The sequence below is a fragment of the Centroberyx affinis genome, unplaced genomic scaffold (assembly GCF_046629955.1).
Source record: "Centroberyx affinis isolate AG114_WGS23_722 - 3 ecotype Tasmania unplaced genomic scaffold, CSIRO-AGI_Caff_v1 ptg003159l_1, whole genome shotgun sequence".
NCBI lineage: Eukaryota > Metazoa > Chordata > Actinopteri > Beryciformes > Berycidae > Centroberyx > Centroberyx affinis.
In genome coordinates this window covers 102,705-126,787 of record NW_027281213.1, presented here as the reverse complement: position 1 = coordinate 126,787, position 24,083 = coordinate 102,705, and the positions used below count along the sequence as shown (strand labels likewise).

The following is a 24,083-nucleotide window of genomic DNA, read 5'->3' as shown; positions in this document are numbered from 1 at the left end:
CAATTTTTACTGTAAATGTCACCATTGTGTTGCACTTACAGTATTTTTGTCCTGCATTGTTAACAGGAGGGCATAGGCCTACAGAATCTCATGAAATATTTGAATCTTGTCACAGGATACATTCAAAAAAATCTAATTGGACAGGGTCATTTTGCAAAGCTGGTCTTGAACCAAGTATGGCTACCACTGACTGACAGAACATGTAGTTTATTTCATACAGTGACAGACCCGCCTGCCTCTGTGTTGCCGGTCCAGTCCAGTTTGTTGTGGATGTTCACCCCCACTGGTATGTAGGACTGCACCATCTCCACCTCCTCACCTGGATGGTGACAGTGACGGTGACAGTGGCTTCTTGCTCTGTAATGCAGAGATACTGTATTACACCCTTATCTCGTTAGTATAGGTTAAGCTGACAGGAGACAAATGGCTGTTGAGGATATCCTGTGTGTGTGTGTGTGTGTGTTTGAGAGAGAGAGAAGGAGAGAGAGAGAGAGAGAGGAGCTGATTCATGCAAGTCTGGGTCCGTTCCCAAACACAGACCCTACCTCACCATCCTAGCATTATCTGCTCAGTTTCCCCTTCAGGGAAGTAATGCAGGAATTTCAGAGCAGTCCTTTGTTTTCCCTTCACTATTACTGATAAGTGGCAGATGAATCGGGGGCTTTTTTTATGGAGAGACAGAATGATGAGAAGAAGGAAAATGATTATGAGTTTTAAAGTTCTGGGAAAGAGACAAGAGGAAGAGATGAGGAGTTGATAGTTGAGATACGATTCATCTGGCAAAAAGAGTGTGTGTTTCTGTGTGTGCATGCCATTGTGAGCATGCTCTGTGCACATTATGTGTGATTTTAAATTGGATCCTGTGTGCGGTATCCACCATCCGATGACAATCCTGTGTTTTAAGCCTCTCTTTCCACTAAATCTTTTCATCTCTCCTTAAATAAAGCTTGATTTGGGTCCTGGGTGGTTGGGCGTTTTAGTAATCAGGATTAGCAGCATGCTTGTCCAGTTTGCATATATGAAAAGGCGAGTTCATCTCCAGGTTACTGGTACACTGTCACTGGGCTAGCTGTCAAAGTAATGTGCTGCAGCTATTTCCATTGCGTAACGTTTCACCCGGAGGTGTGTTAAGCCGTGCTGTAAAGTAAGCTGGATTTTGACCACACACCCAAAACACTGGCTTAGGTCTGTCTACACATTCACTGATGATTTAATCTGGGTATTAAAAGTGTTTTTTTTTCCCCGCTTGTTTATGACATGTGGTTGGTTGTAGGCTACTGTTTTTGTTGTTATCGGATAGACTTCTTTGTTCATAACTACGCCTAAATGCAAAATCACGGAAATCATGGAAAATCACAGACAAAATTTGAGATTTTATGTAAGCCATCCAAGCCAAAAATGCATTTCACATAGGCCTATACCTCAGAATATGTCAAATTATGCAAAAAAGTTTGTATATGTGGACGACATTCATTCAAAACATATTTGAAGTAGGCAATATACCCGCAGATATACTCGCAGATATGCCGTCAACCGCGCATAGGAAGAAGTGTCCAAATAGTGACGAAGCTATATTTTGAATAGCCTATTCTTAAGTATATATGAAATTCATAGGGACCCCAAGGAAAACCAGCTAGCGAACTGTAAATTAGTCCTCTGTGTAAGGGTATTAATTAACCTCATCAGCAATACCAACTTTGGCCAATAGGTGGCTCATTAGTAATATGAAGCATGATAGGTTAACTGTGCAAAAGGCAGCATAAACAGAACAAATCAAAATATTCGGATGCACCCTGCAAAACCTTTTATGGTTACGCTTTAGCATTGCACACTTATTTAATGACTGATTTTTTTGCTGCTAGATGGATAAGCAACCTTAAGCAACTTACTAATGCATATCATATCTAGTGCATATCATATGTATGTCCTTTATAATACATGTAGTCCGCCTTTAAATTGTATGAGGGCAGACAGTTATAAAATCCAGGCTATAGCCTACCACTAATGTAAACGAAGCAGCTGTGGAGGGACAGTGATAGCGATATATAGAATTACAACTTTCGAACTTGCAGATGGAGATGCACAGCTTTTATCATAGCACACAGTATTATTTTTATTGTGCTATGATATGACATATTCAATAAAGTGTGCCAACGCTTGGCATGGTTTCTTAGCCTAGACCAGTAGACCAAACATGGAGTAAAAGGATACTTGGGGAAAAATGTCAAAACTGTTTAGCTCTGTCTCTCTTATTTGGGGCCAATGTCATTGTCTACCTCGAGCTAGAAAGGTTCCTCAGGCCTGCTCCATCAAGCAGAAAGTATTAATGTGAACAGAACTCTGAGAGTCGTTTCTCCAGACCTTTCCACATGCTTTTTTTTTACTCTTCTCCTGTTCCCCCCCCTCCCTATCTCTCCCTCTCCCTCTCCCTCTCTCTCTCTCTCTCTCTCTCTCTCTCTCTCTCTCTCTTGAACACACACACAAGCATCAAGTTTCGCCTCTTTCCCTGTAGCTTCGCTGACCCTTGTGTAGCCTGTGCATTGGTAGCTAGCAGGCTCTCTCCACAATGGCCTGTCTCAGAGTCTACCTGCGGAAGCCCCCTGCCAACTCCCTTGAGACCTCATCCTTCCTCCTCAATATCCATGGTGAGGCATTTTTTGTTTTTCTTTTCATTTTTATATGTGAAAAGTAGATTGAAGTTTAGTTTGTTAGATTTTAGTCAGCATTTTCTTTCAGATTTGTGGTAGTTAAGTTTGTTTGTGTGCATCCAAACAGCAACAGCCAAGAGTGTTTAAGGCACCCAACTTGTTTCTTCCAGAGTTAGTAAATGCTATCTATCTATCTATTTATCTATCTGTCTGTCTGTCTATCTGTCTGTCTGTCTGTCTGTCTATCTATCTATCTATCTCTCTGTCTATCAATCTATTTATCTATCTATCTATCTATCTATCTATCTTAGTGACACTAAAGGAATGTGCCAGTTTCACTAAAGGATTGTGTCACACAGGCCTGGCAGCAACCACACTCGATCCGTCAGCATACCTAACCATGAGGTTGATATTACTTGCAGCAGCAAGTGGGCTCACATGTAGCAACAAGTAATTTGGGCTGGTAATGAGGCTGCCCCTCCTTATCTAGTGACACCCTGAATCATTTATGGAGGGTATTAGCCAAACTGGAGGAGGGTGCACCTGCACCGTTAAAGGCTAAGGCCTCATCCATTATCCATTATTTACCTGTCCACACCACTGAATATGGATAAGGTATTAATGGGGTGCGGTTACAGTAGTGGAGCTTTAGCATTTTGTGCATGGGATTGTGTGTACAGTATATGTGTGAGTATGTGGGGATGGGGTTTGGGGGGAATTTCCAAAGACTGACTTTCAAGGCCTATTTGGAGGATTCATTTCCACGCAGCTAAGTAATAAAACATCAGAGTAAACTGTATTTACTTGTGGACTATAATATTAATGCTGTGTAATTACAGCACAAACAAAGAGTATGTTTACATGCCCACCAATGTCCTGATGACCGGGAGTAACCAGCTCAAGGCAATATTTTGATTACAATGTTTATATTGTTTGAAGTAATGCAATTTCTCTAATAACTCAGTTTGCATACATTTATTTAATAATCGGTCTACCGGTCATCACTGCACTATGGAACCCTAACCCAGCTTCCCAACTTTTTAATCCTGTTATATCGAGATCACAACTTAATCAAACTTTGTTTTCTCCTGATCACAATTTATTATCTCATTATCATTAGATTAGTTGTTTTTTTTTAAAGATTATTTTCCTGGGCTTTTTGCCTTTTATTATGAATGTTTTTGCAGTAGAGATAGACAGGAAAGATTAGGAGAGAGAGGGGGAATGACATGCGACAAAGGTCCCAGGCCAGATTCTCAAGATTCCCAGGATCTCGCTCAGCGCAAGCTTCAGAGCATCCATCTCCTCCTTCCTGAGGAGTCCTGGTTCGATTCTGGAAGCTCTTGGCTTCCAAAGCCTGGGGAATATTGGGCATTCCCATCCAATTAACACTTGCGCAGGCAATCTTTCAACCCCTGCTGTGATTAAAAAGTTTCCCTTGGATGGTTTGAACCTCGATGCAGGAAGTGGGATAGCTTTGAGGGTCTCCATGAAGGAAACTGTTATAGGTGGACTGAAAGGGTCTAATTGGTCTAATGAGTGTTGCCATACTCCAGATTCCAGCAAGGTTTTGGTATCCCAGCAGTTCTCCAGCTTCTCTGCAAACTTTGGGCGCATCTGTATTGTAAGACCAGCAAGTGGGAATATAGCATGTTCATTACCAGTAAGACAAGACCCTCATTTTTGAAATTTTCTTGGCCAAAACATTTAGTGACTGCATTATCAGAAGAGCCTGGCTTCAGCTCACCTGCTCATTGTTAGCCATAAACTGTTCTGCTTGTTCCCTCAGCTCCCTCAGTATTAGACAGTAAAATATCACTGAGGAATAACCTGTTAACAAAAATTGCTCCATGGTAGCTTAGCATAAACATGACAGATGGGAACTTAGATCAGCACTCAAAGGTGTGAATATGGATGTGCTCAAATCATGTGTAAAGAAACTGAAATATTCCTTCTGCAGTTCTCTCTCTCCTCCCAGGAACTTTGTCCCCTGGTCAGTGAACAATTTGGCCGGCATCCCTCATTGGGCAGTGAATCTCAGTTTGTGCTTTACGGCACAAAACACAAAGAGGGCCATTAGGGCGATTCCCGTTAGCTAACCGTTGCAATGCAAATTTGCTGTTATCAGGTGCTGTTACTGGCTCTTATTCGTCTTGCTATTCAAAACAAAAGCACATGGAGCAATGGCAGCATGTGGAAGCAAATAGCAACATCCTCCTTGCGTCAGGAGGCAGTGGGGTTTATGGGGCATGGTGGTTTTAATTTTGAGAAACACTGGCACTAATGATACCACTGGCATAAGATGGAGGCATCTTAGGCACTTGCTTACAGTAATTTACCAAGGTATCCCAATTAATTTCACAATGTTAAAAATGCTAGATGTAGCACCTTTACACTTAATTATAATAATTATTAGATTTCAATGGCAATATAATCAAATAGATAATTTGTGCCCAACCTATTAATGTCATCACTCGACTGTAAACAAGCTAAGCTAGTTTTTACACGTTGTTCTAGAAAAGTTCAATGTACCATTTTCCTGGTTCCCTATCTGTCCTGAATTTCCCCAAGAGGATTAATAAAGTGCTATCTTATCTTATCTTATCTTATCTTATCTTATCTTATCTGGCAGACCTCAGTGCATCTTATGGAAGAGAGTGACATACTGTATAATAGACAGGTTTCATGGTCAGTGCTGCTGTGACTGCATTTGTCTCTCTTATCCTCTCTCCCAGTTACCTGTGGTTAATTAGCACCATGCACTTGAACCATACTTAAACACAATCTGCTATTTGCTGACTTTTGCTGACTCGTTGTCTTTGTGGCAGACATCAACCTTGATTGTTTGGTCAGGTCCGAAGGAGGGGTCATCAATAACACTTGACTCAATGTGCCCTCGCTCGCAAACCTTGATAAAGCACCATTAGAGAAACCCCACCCCTCTCTCTCTCTCTCTTTCACACACACACACACATACACACACACACGCACAAACACACACACACTGAGGCTAGTACCAGCCGGGACGCAAATGGATTTTTTTGCAGCCCAATCATAACAGGAAATGGCCCAGTGTGCTGCCAGGAAAGTGAAACTGAACTTGACAAATTTTGGTCTATAACTACTGGATTTAGTGGTTTGTAAGAAGTTTCTACCTATTAGTAAACAGTCTTGCTCAGGCTGTGCTGTGTAAGCACTGTGGAGTTGATTGCTGTGCCACTGACTGGGGTTTTGAAACACAGGCAATGATGGGGATGGGGCTTTGTATAGCTGCCTCTGTTTACATTACTGCTTGCTGTCTGAGACAGGCAGAGGTACAGAAAGTTATAGATGAAGGTTGGAAGGAGAGGGAACAGAAAAAAGTTACAGATGAAAGGTGGAAGAAGAGGGAAGAGAGGAACAAGTGAAAGGACTGTAGAGAATAGAGAGAGAAAGACTGAAAGAATAAAGAGGAGTTGTCAGACTCCTTCACTACATAGTGAAGAGGCTTGGAAGATGAAGGTAAACAGCGCTTGACAGGGTTATTAATGGGAGCCACTTCTCAATTTACGAATTTCTGTGTAATATTCCTGCAGTCTAAGATCGTCCAATCAATATTTATGAGCAGCAGCAGCGTTCTTCCAAACCCAGAAATCAGAAAACTAGGTCTCAAACTTGTGATGTTATTAGATGCAAAGGCTAGAGCTGCTCCCTAGGTAATGATAAGGGAATAGGGATAGTAAATCTGGGAATAAAGATACATGTTCTGGATCAGAACTAATAGTATTACCATAAGAGCAAAGATCTTTTGGGTATAAAAAAACCCCCAAACATTGGGTTCATAAACTCATTTTCCATTTAATAGCTCCATACTTTATGTCTATAAAGTTTTGGTTCTCAGGCTTTTGGCTATGGTATGTTCACAAATATTGACGCAACTGTGGCACACTATAGTAATAACATACTAAATTAATTCTCAAATTCAGTGTTCAGAGAAGTAATCTAAATTAAGCTGCTAATGACAAAATGACAAGTTGGCAAGCAGGAGTTGAGTAATGTTGAGCTGGCTCAGTGGTCCAAGGCGCGCACCATGTAAACACAATGTCTAGGGTTTGAATCTGACCCAGGACCTTTGTTGCATGTCATCCCCGGTCTCTCTCCCAATCTTCCCTGTCCCCCTGTCTCTACTTTGATCTGCCTAATAAAGGTGCAAAAAAGGTATGATGTAATGGCCCAAGAACCAATCGCAGTAATTCTCAAAGTGGTGTTCTGGGAGTTTAGGGTTCCTTGAGGAGGTCCTAGGTTTTCCCCATAAAATGAAATGTAAATTCAAAGTTATTTAGTTGTTAAATTATAATTTATCACTCAGCCACTTTTCTCTTTGTTTGGGCATCCGCTAACAAACCCATAAATATTTGGGAGTCCTCAAGGTGAAAAACGTTTGAGCACCCTGTCACTACATGTATTTCTTATTTGGCTGGAGGCAGGTTAGAGACTTTAAACTGTTTTGCAAGACAAATGACTTTGAGGCTGTTTTTTTCTCCATCCTTCCTTCTCTCCTCTCCTTCCGTCAGAACTCTCATCTGTCTCTCTTGCCACTTTTATCTTTCTCCCTACAGCTCACCCAGTCCCACACATACAAACTCCCAAACTATTCTGCGTGTTGGCTTCACTTCAAATGAGAATTGCTGCTTTGATTATATATATATATATATATATATATATATATATATATATATATATATATATATATAGATAGATATATATATATATAGATATAGATATATATATATTTCACCAAGAGAAGGAATGTTTAGCATATGGACTGTCATCTGCCTCTTACAGGGATGAGTGAATAAGTCATTGAGTCACTATTGAGTGTCTCCTTTATGCACCTTAATTATGTTTTCATTCCAGGAGAATAGAGGTGGCCAGAATGGATGCCATGTCAATGATTGTGTGTAATTGTTGGAATTTCCTTCTTGATATGATTGGAGTTTATAGAGAATTTCAGACTATTAAATAATAAGACCAGGCCAAGGCCTTTTAAAAATATGAAATGTACAGTCTTACAAATTTAATTCTCCTGAGCTCCATTCTTGAAGGGTTCAAATAAGGTTGCACTCTTCTGTCTGTCAAGGCAGATCAGCATCTGAGTTATAGGTGTTTCTATGCATTCTATGGACACTGTACATTTGATCTACTCCCTGATTAGATTATGTAGAAAACGATCCATCTCACTGGTTTTGGCAGCTGATGCGGAAGGAGATGAGTTCTGGGAGGTTATATAACAAGCCAGTTAAAAGGTTTTGGAATTCAGCTAAGAAGCAAGAGGACACCTTGTGTCTCTTTCATCAAATCTGGTCTTTGTTCCTCCTTGGATCAAATGGGATGAATTGGCGCTCGCCCCAGATGAAAACTTTAAACCCTATACACAGCAGTTCTGAAACTTTTCAAAATGGTTGCAGTTCGTACAGAAAATGTTACAGAACATGGATTAACTCCGGTCTCTGTCTTCTCTCCTTTCCTCTGATAATGGCTCCTTCAGTTGTCACATAAAGACCAGCAGTGTCCCTGGCCTGGTCTTACTGGATGCTGGTGGGGCACGGGTTTTGAAATGTAAATGTGACAACTAAGCTGCAATGCATATTAAAGCAGAGAGAGAAGGAGAGGGAGATAGAGGATAATGAACAGCCACACACAGACAAGAGTACATTACCTTCTCACAAGGCTCGATGTAAAGAAAAAGCACTATTGAGCCATACTGGAGCCAGTGCTGGTTGGGTTACGGTTTACTCCTAACTCCTGGTGGGTTTAAAGATACATACTGGCATCGTTACAATCTGCATGGTCTGGGAATTGAGAAATGTTGCCTCTGCTCTGTGGTTTAAGAGTCTTGCTCAGAGGTACATGGCAGTAGTAGTCGCCTCTTCTTGAGTGACAGCGTCAATGACATGGCCACTGTTAAGAGTGACATAGTACTATATTCTATACTGACATAGTAATATAGTATATTGATAATGGGGCAACGTTTCAAACATTTTACTTTATGGTCTTACTGAAAAAATAATTGCACATGGCAAAATAGATGCTGATTTTAGACTGATAGCTGGATCTATGGGTGGTGGTGTGTGTGTGTGTGTGAGTGTGTGGAAATTTTGGACAAGCAATAACATGTTCATGTTGGTCAATACCTAGGTAAGAGTTTGCACATTGGCTTTGAACTTAAACGCAGAAGTACAACTACAGCTCTGCATATTTTGGTTAAAAACATATGTATAGGTAGTAAATGATCACATACTAATCTGTTACATGAGTTCTTTTGTGTAAAATGATGCTGATGAGACAATTTGCTCCTGGCTTTGGAAAGGGATTTCTACACTCTTGTATCTATTGTAGCTCTTGTAATACCATTTGGCATGAAAGTTGTTTGTTTGTTTGTTTGTTGTCTTTGTGCCTGTGCATGCCTATGCATGTCTGTGTACTGTGGTACTGTCCATACCACTCTCACTGTCTCACATTCTTGTTTAGTCTCTCTAGGCATTTCTCTCTCTTTTCTCTTTTTTCTCCCTCTCTCCATTTCTCCCTCTCTCATTCTCTTTCTCCATACCTTACCATTCAAACATCTCTTATCTCTACCAACTGTCAGGTATTGCTTCTCTTACCCTGGTGTCTTTAGGGTTATGGGTTGCCTTGTATAATACTATGCATAACATCTACATGTCAATGTCAGTTCAATTCAATAAGCTTTTTTGACATTCCCGAGTTCCCAATTTTGGCAAAAGCTCAAACGCTCATAAAGTAGTTGCTGATGGAAATATTAAAAAGGTCATCTAAGGTCATAAAGAGGGAATTTGACCTTTGTATCACATAAAAATCCGGGAGCTCAGTGTGACTCAATTTTGGATGTATATATTGAACAAAGTTGGACTGACACTGTAGTCCTGTTTTACTCCATATCCTTTTCTAAAATAGTCTGTCCTCTTACTCTGATTTTTTTTTAAACAGGGAAGCTGTGGGCAATGCATGGGCCTTTGTTTGTGTTGCTTTTGAAAGACGATTTTTGATTTCTTCAGAATTAGAATAAACATCTTCTTCTCTGTCCTCTGGACCATAGCAGTACTGTTGTTATAGATGCTGATGTTGAATTGCTGATGCCTGAAATAAACCGCTTTGAGAAAATGGATCATATATTGGATAAAGAAGGCACATAACAAAAATAACTTCTACACAGATCATCCCAGGAAATTCAGAAATTTGGTACCAGTGGCTCTAATACCTTGCCAGGGCAGTCCTGACGAATTGATAATGTAAATTCTATATTCTCATGTGCATTTCATTTAATAAATCTAAAAACTGCAATAGCAAAACATGATAAATGCTAATTAGTGGCATTTTTACCTCGGTGCAAGTCTGCCAATTCAATAACCTCACTAATTCGTCTCACTGTGGAGACCAATTATCTTGTTTTATTTGTTTATTTATTTTATTTAACCTTGGTCCCGTTGAGATACAAAGACCTCTTTTTCAAGGGAAGCCTGGCCAAGATAGCAGCATAAAAGAGATAAAAGTTGCAACAACATTGAAACAGACAAAAATTAAGACACAAAACATAAAATAAATAAAAACAATTACAACGTTCATAAAAAACATGTGCAAGTACGAAAGGAATCTGCTTCTAAGTCTCTCTAAGTCAGTTTTAGGTTGCTCTGAAGTAAGTTCCAGGCTGTAGCTGCAGAATACATAAAAGCCTGTTTGCCAAGATCAGTGCAGACTTTGGGGACGGTTAGCTGGTAATAGTCATTTGATCGTAAACAATAATTACTGTAGGTTCTAGAAATATAACCGCAGAGCTACGATGGAAGTAATCCTAGGATGGACATATAGATAAATGTGTGTTAAATTAGACTGAGGAAGATAGCGTGGATGCTTGGTAATGTGTTTTGATGGAGTGAGAGGGAGTTGAACGTGTATAATAAAAAAATGATAAAAAATTATAGATGGACAGAAATTTAGTTTTTTTAATGGCAATGCAAGTAAAGGTTTTTGCAACAATGCGAGTAGACAACGCAGCGAGTCTACATTAGCTATCTATAATTTTTGTTTTAAATTCAAACAAGAGTCCTCCTCTTTGTTGTTTTCCATCCATTTTTTTTTCTCTATATAATGTATGCTGCTGCTACAAAAAAAAATTTGTGTTGTTGATGAGTTCATTATGTTTACCCTTTACTGCGGCCTTAAAATATCTCATTCTGGAACTCTTCTAATTCTAGATTCTCTCTCTCTCTCTCTGTCCCCCTCCTTCCCTCCCTCTCTCTGTAAAGGTTGTAGGGTTGGTTTCTCCCAGACAGCAGAGGCTTGTTTCCCCTTGACCTCTTGCCACCTGGACAAGCCTGGGCTTTAAAACGCTCCAGTTCTATCCTGCCATCTCTCTCAGTGTCTGCCATGCACATCAGCACCACGGCTGAGGATGGCATCCCTCCGCCCCCGAGGGTGCGTCGAGTGCACTTCTGAGGGGACAAAGAGATGGATGAAGGGAGGGGGTAGCGTACACTCACTTAGGCCCTTGAATAGAATGGCAGCACATCCATTCATCTGCATCTATTGAACTCCAGGAACATCTCATAATTTTGAGGTCCTCACTACAACTGGACCGTATTCTTTCATTGAAATATCTTTGATTAGAGGAGATTTGATGGCTTTATTGATTTGAGAATTCTGCCATAAATCCTAGTAATAAATCAAAGATATTCTACAGCGTTCTATTCAATTGTAGCCATGTTATTTTGGCTGTGCAGCCTTTTTGTTAGATAAAGTGGAGCAAGCATTATGATAATTTAACATCATGAGACACTATCTGGTGTAAAATCTGTAAGTAAGACTGAAGAATTACTGTTTTTTGTACCACAATCTGCAACATATTCACGAAGTTGTTGTTTGGACTGAAGTAGGGTTTGATTTGAGAATTGATTGGTTATTATGGGATGGAGACTATAAGTGTGTGTGTGTTTGTGTGTGTGCAAAGTGCACCCTCTTGGATTCACATACTTGATGGGTGCATAGCAGCGAAGGATCCATAGGTGTGCAAGCATGTATTTGTGTGTGTCTGTGTTATATGTCTGTGTACCACAGTGTGTGCTCATCTGTGTATGTACTGTACCACAGTGCTGTCTCATCTGCCATGCTCTATTAATTCACTCCCACTCTCAGGCTGTACCCTCCGCTTCCAAAATGTCGCTCTTCCCCTCTTATGGTCCATCTGCTTTCCAAAAAGACTGCTCCCTTCCTCTCCTCTGTGTCTTTTTATTCTCCTCTCCTTTCTCCCCTGTCTTTGAAAAGCTTTTCTTGTTTGCCCTCCATGGTCTTGTATCAGTTTCAACAATAGATACCACTAATGTATTCCATCTACTGGAGCAATGTGCTGATGGTGCTTTGTTCTGTGCATGGTATTAATTGTGGTGTTTCAGAAATGAAGGAAAATCCCACGGGATCAATACAACTTCTACTGCTGTTAGTGCCTGTTTACTAAAAGGATTAGAACATTTTACACATTTAAGAGACAGTGCAAGTATGTTGTATCCACTAGAAGCAACATAAATTCCCCAGCAATGCACGCCAAGAGGCAGGAAAGGGACTGACTTAATTTGCCCCTACATGTGAGTCCTGTTCAACAGCACTCTATTGGACCTGTGTATGCTATGCGTTTAAAGGATACGGCTGGTGTTTTTAAATACATTTCTTATCGTCACCAAATCCTATGAAAATAACAAAATCAATGTGTTTGCTCTACTCCCATTACTTTCCGACTTCCCACGTTCCCTTTTTAGCGTTCAAACCCGAAGTCATTGGCTCCAATTGTAAGCTAAAAACCTTTAAATACAGCTCACAAAGACATAGTTTCAATTTTAGAAGTTGTTAACTGTTACCATGAAAAGTCAGACTGTTGTAGTTATTACCAAATCAAATTCAAATGGGAATCAAATTCTTCATTACGCTGGGGACTATTTTCAGTGCTATGGAACTACTTTCCTGAGATAGCAAAGTGTTTACAGCCGGCTTATTAAGTTGTTTGAGGAAAAAGTTGGCTGGCCCGTTGCAATGATGAAATATGCTGCCCAGAGCAACGGCATGGCTCTTTGACGTGTTTTTAATAGTTTTTGAAGTTCTATGGCTGCTGGGACATGGCTTCATTGGGCACCGGCTACATGGACGAGACTTGTTAGCAAAACAAATTCATTGCTGATTTTGTTATTTTCATAGGATTTGTTGACAGTAGGAAATGCATTAAAAACACCAGCCTTATCCTTTAATCCATGTTGGAATTATTAAAAAGTCTTCTATATTTAGATTTATGGAAATATTTATTTTCAAAGGAAAACCCTTTTACTTTATGGTGTGTCTTATTCTATTTATCCCAATCAATATTTGTAAAAATGTATTTCTGAAAGGCAGAAACCAGAGAACCAAGACTAACTTATGATGTGTCAATGTACAGCCTCAAGTTGTTTCATTTATATTGATCACAGTTGATCAGTGACTAGGGGGTGGGAAAAAAATTGTCCCTTTTTTTAGTTACAGTTATGAATGTTTACTCTTCCCAACAAAATGGACTAGACACAGGTTAGCTGTAATTTTATCGTATTACCTTATAACCCTAGACATAGTCAGTATTCCTTAATGTATATATGCTTTACAGCTGTCCTGAATTTGCTTTGTGAGTCTGTGACCTTAGCTCAATGCATTTGGTTTGGCCTACCTGCAGTGCAATGTGGATGGAGTTTGACACTTTTGAGACAGCTTAATAGTTCCCTTTGCATCAGGCAGGTATTTTCACTTTGTTCGTCAGCAGTGGCCAGCAGATCAAAACCATGCCAAGTTCAGTGTGGGAACGACAAACATCCCTTGTACCCAAGCCCTGAAGTGCCAGGAGTGTTATCACACGACAAGGCTCCCACATTTTAGTCGACTGTGCTGTTGTGAGGGGGATTTCATTTGGAATAGCACAATGCCAATGTTAGCAGTGCCCATGTCAACAGTGCAGCAAGGTTGGATGCTCTGGGAGACTTGGAGGCACGGGGAGAATATGAGAAACAGACCAATTTAGGAAGTGAGACAGACAGAAGGAGAGAAAAAGCAAAAGAGAGACAAAGAAAAAAATCACCTACTTACATATGCATGGACACAGACATACTCAGACTGACAAACACACACAAACAAAGGCTATTGGCCCCTAACTAGAGGCTGTTTGACCTTTGTTGGTTTGCATGTGGGTAGCACTTTCAAGACTGTTTGCTTTGTGTATGCTCTGCTGCCAGTTCCCGGGTGTTGTCTAGTTCAGCATAGTTTAAGGTTCCTGAGGCCAGCCTTAGTTAACATACAAGTGTACTTCTATATGCTTCTCTGTATTCTTTTCAGCTCTCACTCTCTATTTCACACACACACCCACACACACACGCACACACCTCTTTGTTTCCCTTATCCACAGGGATATTTTCTTATCTCGAATTCTGAAAGTACAATGAAATAAAGTCAGGATGCCCAAAGTTATACCCTGTGTTCAAGTCTATTAAGTCAACCATTACATTGAAAAGTGATACATGGAACCCCATCATAATGGCACTGTACCCTCCCTCTCTCTTTTTCAATAGGTCAGCTGAAGCTCTCAGTCATCCCAGAGGATGGACTCCTCATTGTTAGCGGTGAGTGCCACTACTCATCAGAGGCAAAATATAAAGATCCCAGAAATTTACTTGTCAACCACAAAGTATCGAGGATGCCTTCGATAGTGATTCGGTTGACAAGAACGACTGGGAAGCCCAAAGTTCATTGTGAGGATGACACGTCACGTCCAAAGTAGATGGCTTAAGAACAGTGCTTTAGTCAGAGCCATTGAGATAGAAAGAGTTGCGTCAACTCCATTCACTTCGTCAGGCCGATTATTTTACAGCAGTGGCGGATCATGGAGACCCTCCATAGTTCCAAACTTCGGGAGCTTGCAACTGCATCGCCATAGGGAAGCAGTGTTTCAACTGCTGCTTTTGATGGTAGTAACTTTTACTTTTGCTACTTATCCAATTATCACATTTGCATCGAATTAGCAATATGTTTTAGAGCAATTTATCTTAATTCCACTTTACCAAATGTATAGTTTTAATCTGACTATGTTTTCTTATGTACGGAAACAGATTAATAGAGCAAAACAATAACGGTAAGCTAGCTAACATTAACAGTCACTTTGGTTTTAGTTTAAGTTATGTTAAATAACTTAAATTGTCATGCGTTTTAAATTACAGACAAAAGCCTGTAAACCTGTTAATGAGTGGGGAAAAGTTTCCTTAAAAACTACATAATTCTGACTCCTAACTGGTTTAATATTACAACACAATGTGTAAAACTCAATGGAAATGTCTTTAGTGGATCATAGTCTGCAGTCAGGGGAACATGCAGGTCAGCCACAGAGGCAGTTGTTCTCTTACATGGAAAGACAATTATGTTGCAGTATAAGCCCACATTATTCATCCAGACCCCTGCACTCCATTACAACTCAGATATTATGCAGAAACATAACTGAAGCTGTAAAATCTCCACCAATTTCAGGCAAGCATTCCCTGCCTGTAAACATACAACTGTATTAGACGCACAAGTTTTGCTTTTGCCTCCACTTTGTACCCTCGCTCATTGTATTGCCTACCGTGGAATCCATTTCCCTCTGCAACCCCGGGGTTAAGGGATTTTCTATTATAACAGTGTGTTGATTGTGGTCCCTCGCGTGCTATTTTGTGTCTTGTGCTTAGTTTTGTTTCCTTGTGCTTTATTTTCTTTCTTACTATATTGTGTCATTTTGTTTTGTGATTGATTGTTGATTAGTTAGATCTAAGGTAGGCTCGTTCTCTGTAAAGTCCTTTGAGACTTGCCTTTGTGATGAAGGGCTACAGTATATATAAATAAACTTGACTTGTCTCTGCTGAAAGCTAATGTTTAAATACCCACAGACCACATATACGTTATAACGTTAGCCTCCAGTCTTTGAAGACTTACATTTCTTTGCTGCTGTGACAACTTTATTCTGTGGGTGCAAACAAAATCACATTTAACTGCTAGTCTTAGGTAATTATCTTATTATTATTTTATTTTTTTATCTTAATTTTGTCTTACCCTTATTTTATTTTATCCTGTTTATTTTGGTTGTCATCTTACGGTCATTCCAGTATTTACTTGAATGTTGCTCTTTTCCACCTCCGTCCTCCTATCTTAATATAATTCCTGTTTACCACTGTTCCATTGCTTTTTAAATTCATTTTGAGTATTCTGTATTGCAGTCCGCCTTTCAAATGGACCCTGTCCCCTGCTGCAAGTTGCCACTCGTGTAGGTGCTACATATCACCATGTACCCGGGGGGAGGTTGAGGAGGGCTTGTCAAAATGAAACGGGGCCTAAGTGTGACATATAGCACCTTTAACTAGCAAGTCAAGAGGCGTAATATTACTGTATTCTCCATAGACGAGATTAAGGCAGCTGATGAACTCGGGAGCTAGAGAGCTGAAATAACATTCAAATGAGTTGCTAATTAATTATGTCCACATGTCATTGCCACTAAAGCACCGGGCCAGCAGAGGAACGTGTAGCTCCAGAGGTGCTCGAGTGAGGTGAATCACCCGAATATCCGTGCACGCCATTTAACATGTGACTGCTGTTACAGTTTAGTTTCTGAGCTGCTGAGTGGGCCATTTCAGCCGGAAGGGTCAGCCATCGCTTTTTGTTTTTTTGTGTGATTCATTTTCCAAACTGCTGAGCGGTGTGCTACAAGCCACCAGGGACAGCCCTCCATTTAGCTTATTGTTATTGAGATCAGTGGTGAGGTTGGACCTTAGATGTGAGATGTAATGGACTGGACTGAAAGTGTTTGTGCAAAGTCACGGTAGTGTAGTGTAGATGAGTATAGGTCTGGTCACTATTAGCAGTGGATGGGGGTGGTTCTTATAAGACAGAATTTACTAATGAACTTTCTGGAGGTGTCGTGAGCCTAAATCAATGAAAAGTGATGGGATGTGCCCGCTTCACTTACCCACTCGCTCTCACCCACCCTCCTCTAACATTCAAACTGGATGCATATCATGTTACATCGCTAGGACTTGATCCAAGGGCACGTAGTGGTAACCATTAACCGGTCCACATGAGCTGAGGTAACAATCTCTTGTGCTGTTTCATAATTAAAACGGATTTATTCAATTATTTATCTATTACGGTACACAGTTCTGGAGGCTAGGGGCATGCTGGAAGAGGACAAGGGGCCATGTGACTCTTATGTTAAGGTATGTACTACTGAATGTTAAATAATAATGTTAAAGACCCTAAGGACACTTGCTAAGAGGATGGTAGATTCTACATTCTCTCTTACCCCCTTCTCCTCCCCCCCTTGTGTTCTTCAGGTTGGTATGATCCCAGACAGCGATCCCAGAGACAGACAGAAGACTCAGATGGTTCCTCACTGTAGGAACCCCATCTTCTTACAAACCTTTTACTTGTGAGCATTCAGTACAGTTCTACAACCATCCAAATCCTGTGTGATGTTTGTGTCAGACCATTTTAAGATGTTTTTTATAACTCAACTTTATTTATTTATATAGCACAAACAACACAGTTGATCCAAAGTGCTTTACAACACACACAGAGGAAAATTAAAACAAAAGAAGGAAACAAACACAATAAGAGAGGAGAAAAAATCTGAGTGATGATAAATAATAATGATAATAATAATAGTAAAGGCACATGGTCACACAGAGCCCAAAGTGGCAACACAGACCTACAGAGACTGCTAGTTAAGTTAGGAACAGTTAAAAGCTAGTGAGTAGAAGTGTGTTTTAAGATGACTCTTGAAGATCTCAATAGTGGGGGAGAATCGGATAGTGGGAGGAAGAGAATTCCAAAGTATATATTCTGGTGGAGTTTCATTAAGGGCCCAATTCAGTCCTTGACTTAAGCACCATGCAGTGGCGCTTGACTCAATCTTAAGCATGCGCCCCACTGTGCTGCTGATTCCAACCCTGGAGTTAGGCAAAGGGATAAGCCGCCTCCTACAAGATGTGCACTAGATGTGATGAATATGTAAATCAAAGCATGTCCACCTTCACGTTATGATACACGGTTTCTGACTCTTAACTTAAGTTGTCAATTGTGGGCTTTCCAAACGTCATATCGACTGCATGCATGAGACCAGCAGGTTGCAAATTTATTTGAATAGGGAAACACAGCTCTCTATGAACATTCAATTGGTATGTGATGTAGACATGGCCATAGCAAATGTTTGTTCAAAGTTTCAATGCCATGAGTAATGCAATTGGAGAGTGGCATGTCAGTGAGTAGAAAGCAGGTGTCATTACGAAACTCATCTTTTGATTAAAACACTTTTTCTGATTTCTTATAGGCAAAAATGTGGCATGGATTTTGTAAAGTATATTTTATTATGTATTTATCCAATTGATATCCCAAGGCAAGTTCACATTTTAATTTTTATTCATTGTCTTAAACAAATTTGAATTAAAGTCGTAGAGTATTTAATGGTAATGCTTTAGCAGAAGGACATGAAAAGGCAAAAAGTCTATTGACCTGTTTTCCACTATAAAATATACAAGGCTTTGAATGAACCTGTGGGTAAACAAAGGCACGCCAAAATCCTCAGTGAATAGGTCAAGTCTAAATAGGGACACCTCAAATGTTGCTGCATTGACCCATTTTTATAGCAGAGATCATATGTGCAAATTCAGTAACTTACAGGCATTTATTACCATTTTCCATTGTTTCTAGTGTTGCCAGTGAGAAGGAGCTTCATAAGAGACTGCTCTTCACAATGTGGAACTCCGACTCCACTACAAGGTACCTGATGGGAATGTTGATGATGGTGCTGATGTTGGTGGTGGGGATGATGACAATGGTGATGATGAAGAGGGTAATAATGAAAATAAATTTAAACTCTCATTTAGAATATTTTGTGGGTAGCTGCATCACACTAGCTGGCATATGTGCGCACACGCACACACACACACACACACACACAAACACGCACATGCACACACATGCAGCTTCCCACCAGCAAAATTCCATTTTATAATTGATGCTGCTGCTGCTTCTGTGTGTGTGTGTGTGTGTGTGTGTGTATGTGTGTGTGTGTTTGCATGCCTGTTTTGTATATGTATGCATATAATCTTGCATGGCAGCGTGTGTGTGTGTGTGTTACTCTCGCCTCCCTGCCTCTGCAGGGCTATGCTGAAACAGGGTCATCGTTGGGGATGGAGGACATATGGTCGGATGAATCACCCATTTCTCAAGCTATGTTTTGTTGAGTGAAGACAAGAAAAACACCACTGTATGCTGCAATACTGCAGAACACTGCACTTGTTATTTATGATAAAAAGTGCTTTGCCAAAGATAAAAGAATCAATGTGATCCCCTTTACTTTCTTTAAAAGATTCTCTCTATTTTGACCAGTAGAATGAAAGGTGAAAAGAAATATAAGATGGATGTATCAACAAAATGCAAACTGTGACATATACACCATGTATTTAAATGGATATGTGAAGATGTACGGTATATAGGAACAGGCTTACACCAGTGGTCGAGTTTAGATCATGGAAAGATTATAAAGATAAAGACCTTTTTGGGACGGTTTCTGGGACACAGATTAAGAGAGATTTAATCATCCATCTTTGGTAAGAAATTAAGCCTCATTCACACCAAATGCTTGCTGGCATTGCTTGGGAAAAGCCTGTAGGTACAAATGTTTCCATACATATTTTACTAAGCAATAACCTTCTATGTTGGCGAGACATGTGCTTTTTAGTGTGAACATGGATTTGGTCTTCCTAGTATGCTGATAACGTGCTAAGCTTAGCCCAAGAAGTTGTTTTATTAAAAGGGAATGGGCACTCTTTGTGGCTATAGAATGAACTATGAATGAACTACAAGATGAAAGCGGTAGACTGTTACATGTTCCCATTTTCTTTGTGTGTAATGGCTCAGAACCAATGTTTACAGACTTCGCTCATAGACTTCATATCTACACAGTGCCGCTCCACACTAAACCATGTATTCCCCTCTGAGCTTCAGTAGGCCACCCTCCTCACCCAGTATCTTCTGCCCTATTTGACCGCTATTCTCCTTCTTTGATCCCTCCTGCTTTTTTTGGGCAGTACAGTATGCCACTTGGGCTGGGAGATGTATTGAATATTGCTGAAGTATTCAATACAATTTTGTGGGTGAGACAGCAGTAAGTTATATTGTTATCATTGTGCTATTGCACAATGCACCTTTTATTTATACTTTTTGAAGCTTGCAAACACAAACACATCCAAATCTGAAGGGGATCTCTCTCTCCCCTGGCCCACTGGCCAACATGAGTCTATAGCCACGCCCATCTTTGTACGTCTGTAGCTGGACAACAAGATGGAGGAAGGTAATGAGAACAGCAGAACTTGCAGATCTCGTGAGCCCTAGCAGAACTTGTTAGCTCTACCTCAGTGTCACTTTGTAGGTGTGACCCATTTCAAATATCACGCCATTCTTATGTTACGCGACTCCTATTCAGGAGTCATCTTACACTACAGAACATTACAAAATGACTGCTCTAGCCTAGCCCAGCTGACGGTAACCCTAACAGCACTCATGTAATGTATGGACAAAATGACACAGCATGCGATGATGTGATGTTTTAGCAAACAGACACAAACAAACACAAATATTGCTGCTTAAAATGGTAATTATGGTGATGATAGAGGCAGTAAATTAATTTAATTGGGAACTGGGTATGATATCTCCTTATTTTCTATGTAGTATTGTTATTTTCTGTGTGTCCTGAATGTTTTTTTCCAACCAATTCCCTTCCATTCATAATTTCTTAGTCCTATCTATAAAGGATCCACATTTTGTCAAATCTGTCTTGTGGACTGCTGCCAGCTTCACAGAGTTGTTTATTCGCAGCAAAGGCGCAGGCTCAAGGGGATTCAAAAGCTTCAGAGTGTTTGATCAATATTTGACGATACAACTTTGAAGATGAAACAAAAAAATATATAGTATCGTTTGGAAAATTAGAAATTCTTCTGGACAGAAGCGTGAATTAAAATATTTAAAAAAAAAAAGTAAAACGTAGCACTGTATAACCTCATCAGAACATTAACTTAAATGAGCTGTTCTTTTTTCAATATTATGTATTGCCAGATCGAGCAGATGTGAATTAATTAAGGACAATTGCACAGAATAAGAATTAGTCCCTTGAAGTAGTTTAGGATTTCTGAGAAATGAGACTACAGTAACATCTATGTAACAACTGTCAGCCCATATTATCTTGACTTTGTCATCTTGCTGTTTATTGCAGAATCGTTTGACCGTGAGTGCATTTAATGTTCATTTACATGTGCATGTGCACTTGTTAGCCATTCCTCCAATGTTTACGACTAGGCTGCTGTTGTAACTACCACCTGAACTGACACTGAAGCCTGTGACAAAAAAGCATGTGCTTTTAAGAACAAAATTGTCATTTGTAATTGCAAGTGAAAATGTGAAAAAAAGTTCAATATTGTTTGTTTACCTACATAGGAAATTGATGAATGATCACAATGCATTCTGGGCAAGACGCACCTCCTGAAGTCTACATCATTCTTGACTTTTCTCAGCCCTTGAAGGGTCGATCTCAGAAAGTTCACTTGAGTTATCAGAGTAACGGAACAGCACTTAAGATGGCCGCAGGGATTCCCCTGAGGGCAAGCGCCAAGGGGAAGTCTAACATTTTTTTTCCACCCTCACTCCCTCACATAGTGGGAATGTTTTATTTTTTCATTTCTCCAATAGGCTGAACACCGTCCATGTTGGGGTATAAGCTCAGGGCCAGACACATGTATACCCTCATGGTGGCCTGGAGTGTAAACTGCCTCACTGAAGTGTGTACGATTCCAGAGCTTTGTGTTGGAGATGGCAGTTTGAAGATTTGATGGGATCCCAGTGTTTCCTCTAGGATTTTTTTTAGCAGCGGGGGGGAAGGGTTTTGTTGTACCTGGGTGGTGGTTAGGGTTAGCAGCGGTCGCCACTGCAAAATGTATGTAACGGAAACTCTGGATCCTTCTTGGTGAAGCAACATACAAGGCGTGATCTGGCCAAAGTTTGCACTGGTGCATGTTCACATGCAGACACATGCAGACGCAGGCTTGCGATGCAGCAGACATACAGACAGAGTAGAAAAGTGTTCAACTTTTGAGTTTGTTGTATATTGTTGACCAATATCAGTTGGTCAACAATACACATATCAACATGATATTTGCATATTGTGTTGGTAATTGCTGCATGGAAGAACAACTTATTTTTGTGGTGGCTGATTTTTTATCCTTGAGGCTGATAGGTTCCTTCACGTTTGTATGTATTTTCTCTATCCATGGTCAGGGGCTGCTCAAACAGCCATGGGCTTAATCTGAAGCAGGTCTTGAAACTTGTTGGATCAGCTCTGAGATCTTCCATCATGAAATTCATCATGCACTTTTCTTGACATTTCGGGATCAACCCATGCAGGCCATCTTATTTTTCCCTTGTGGCCAGCAAAATTATTTCAAATGACTGGAGCACTATGGCAATCCATGGCTGACATCTACATGCAGTAACATACATGCAGTGACAGGCGTATACTGCAAGATGATAGTAGCTGAAGTAGCTTAAAAATGTATAGCAAATGAAAACACAAGTAGTTACATTTGCTCTTTGATATTTCATGTTTTGGCTGTAAGTGGAAGGATTGTTGTCTGCTTCCATTGCAACCATTGCTTGCCAGATGCAGTGATTTGCTATAGAGCTGCAAGATTGTGAAGGCCCTCCACATGGGAGGTAATGTGTTTTCCAAAGCTCTGTCGCTGATCGCTCCCTGTCTGTTGAGCCCATTATACATGAAGCTCAGGCTTTTCAATGTTGGAAACAGACTGATATGCATTCTCTATCAGACAGTTATGAACAGTGTCCTTTCCTGTGCTGTGTGTGCTGGAGAGGCAACATCAGAGAGAGTTGAATATTCAGGAGAGGCTGAATATTTTGGAGAGAAAGACTAACTGTCACGTGGCTGAGCCTGGATTCACTGGAGCCTGTGGTAGAACACAGGATATTATAAACACTATGTCCTCCAGCCTCTCCGTGACACGCTGTCAATGCAACTGAGCGTTTTCACTCACTCGCCCATTCTACTGAGTTGAGCCAAGAAGCATTTCAGGTTTTCATTTGTGCTGACTGCCAATTGCCTCTACAATGCTTGCCCTCACAACAGCACGAGCAGCTACATTAGCCCTATCCAGCTGGGAGGTTTTCGAGAACATTTTTTGTCATGTATGCATAATTTACCGCCCCCCATGCCCCCAAACACATGACACACACACACACAGCCCCAGTCAACAAGGAGGGCTGAACACATTTCTTTTATATATATACTTAATCTTAACTATTCTTTACTATGCTGCTGATGAGACGGCAGTTTTAATAATAAAGTTTCTATCTACTTAATAATAAATTAGTTTGTCAGCAATGCAGTCTGGGGCCTGTTAAGTTCTCTGACCTGACACTAATCTGAAAAACACTGTAAAATCAGTATCAGCACTAATTGCTGTTTGTTGTTAGATCTGCTTGATTGAAGACTTACTTTGGGATAAGTAACATATTTCAGATATTTGTTGGATACTGTGACTATCTCTTTCAAGTTCTGTGGATGTGAAACCATGCAACTGTAAAAAAAAAAAAGACTATCTATATTATTGAATGCTGACTCTTGTGATATTAAGTAACATATTTGACAAAACGAGGATACCTTCACGAGATGACCTAATCTGTCTGAGCACTGGGTGTGGCGGGGCTGATGACGCCATCCAGGCTGTAGGCCTGTACCACTGAGACTGAAGTTCACAGTGGAGGGTGAAGAATTTGAGGATGGAAGGGCCAAGAATGGGGAAATAATTGATTACCATTCCAGCAATCCCATGGAGCCTCCACAAAAATTTGTTTTCTTTTTCTCTGAGTCTGTTTTTTGTCTTTTTAATTCACTCTCTCTGTTTCTGCTTCTCTCTCTCTCTCTCTCTTCTCTCTCTCTCTCTCTCTCTCTCTCTCTCTCTCTCTCTCTCTCTCTCTCTCTCTCTCTCTGTATCTCTAGGGTGAGTGTGCTGCTGGGTTGCATGAGTTTTGGTGTGCGCGCCCTTATGGAACCAGACAAGGTGAGTTTGAATACAGAGATTGCAGATTCTGTAAGCAACTGATGGATGTGTGTGTGTGTGTGAGAGAGAGAGAGAGTGTTTGTGTGTGTGTGTGTGTACATCCAGCAGACCATGAAGTTGCCTGTTTAGTTCAGTGTGAATGAATATGAGTGGCCTTAATAGTCTAGAGGAAACACTTTGGGGTTACCAATGTTACAGCATAGCAATATTGCCTCCAGATACTGGAGTGACA

At 40.4% G+C, this 24,083-nt stretch overlaps 1 protein-coding gene across 1 annotated transcript in view; it reads left to right on the top strand.

Annotated features, from left to right (window-relative positions):
• Window positions 1-2,566: 2,566 nt before the first annotated feature.
• LOC139659927 (regulator of G-protein signaling 3-like) overlaps window positions 2,567-24,083 on the top strand; it is a gene marked incomplete at its 3' end in the record, with an annotated part of 100,944 nt that continues 79,427 nt past the window's right edge. Inside the window, exons 1-6 of the mRNA XM_071537951.1 lie at window positions 2,567-2,645; window positions 14,276-14,326; window positions 16,881-16,939; window positions 17,057-17,151; window positions 18,432-18,500; window positions 23,791-23,851. Of these exons, the coding sequence (XP_071394052.1) occupies window positions 2,567-2,645; window positions 14,276-14,326; window positions 16,881-16,939; window positions 17,057-17,151; window positions 18,432-18,500; window positions 23,791-23,851 (414 nt within the window). The remainder of the gene's footprint in view (window positions 2,646-14,275; window positions 14,327-16,880; window positions 16,940-17,056; window positions 17,152-18,431; window positions 18,501-23,790; window positions 23,852-24,083) is intronic.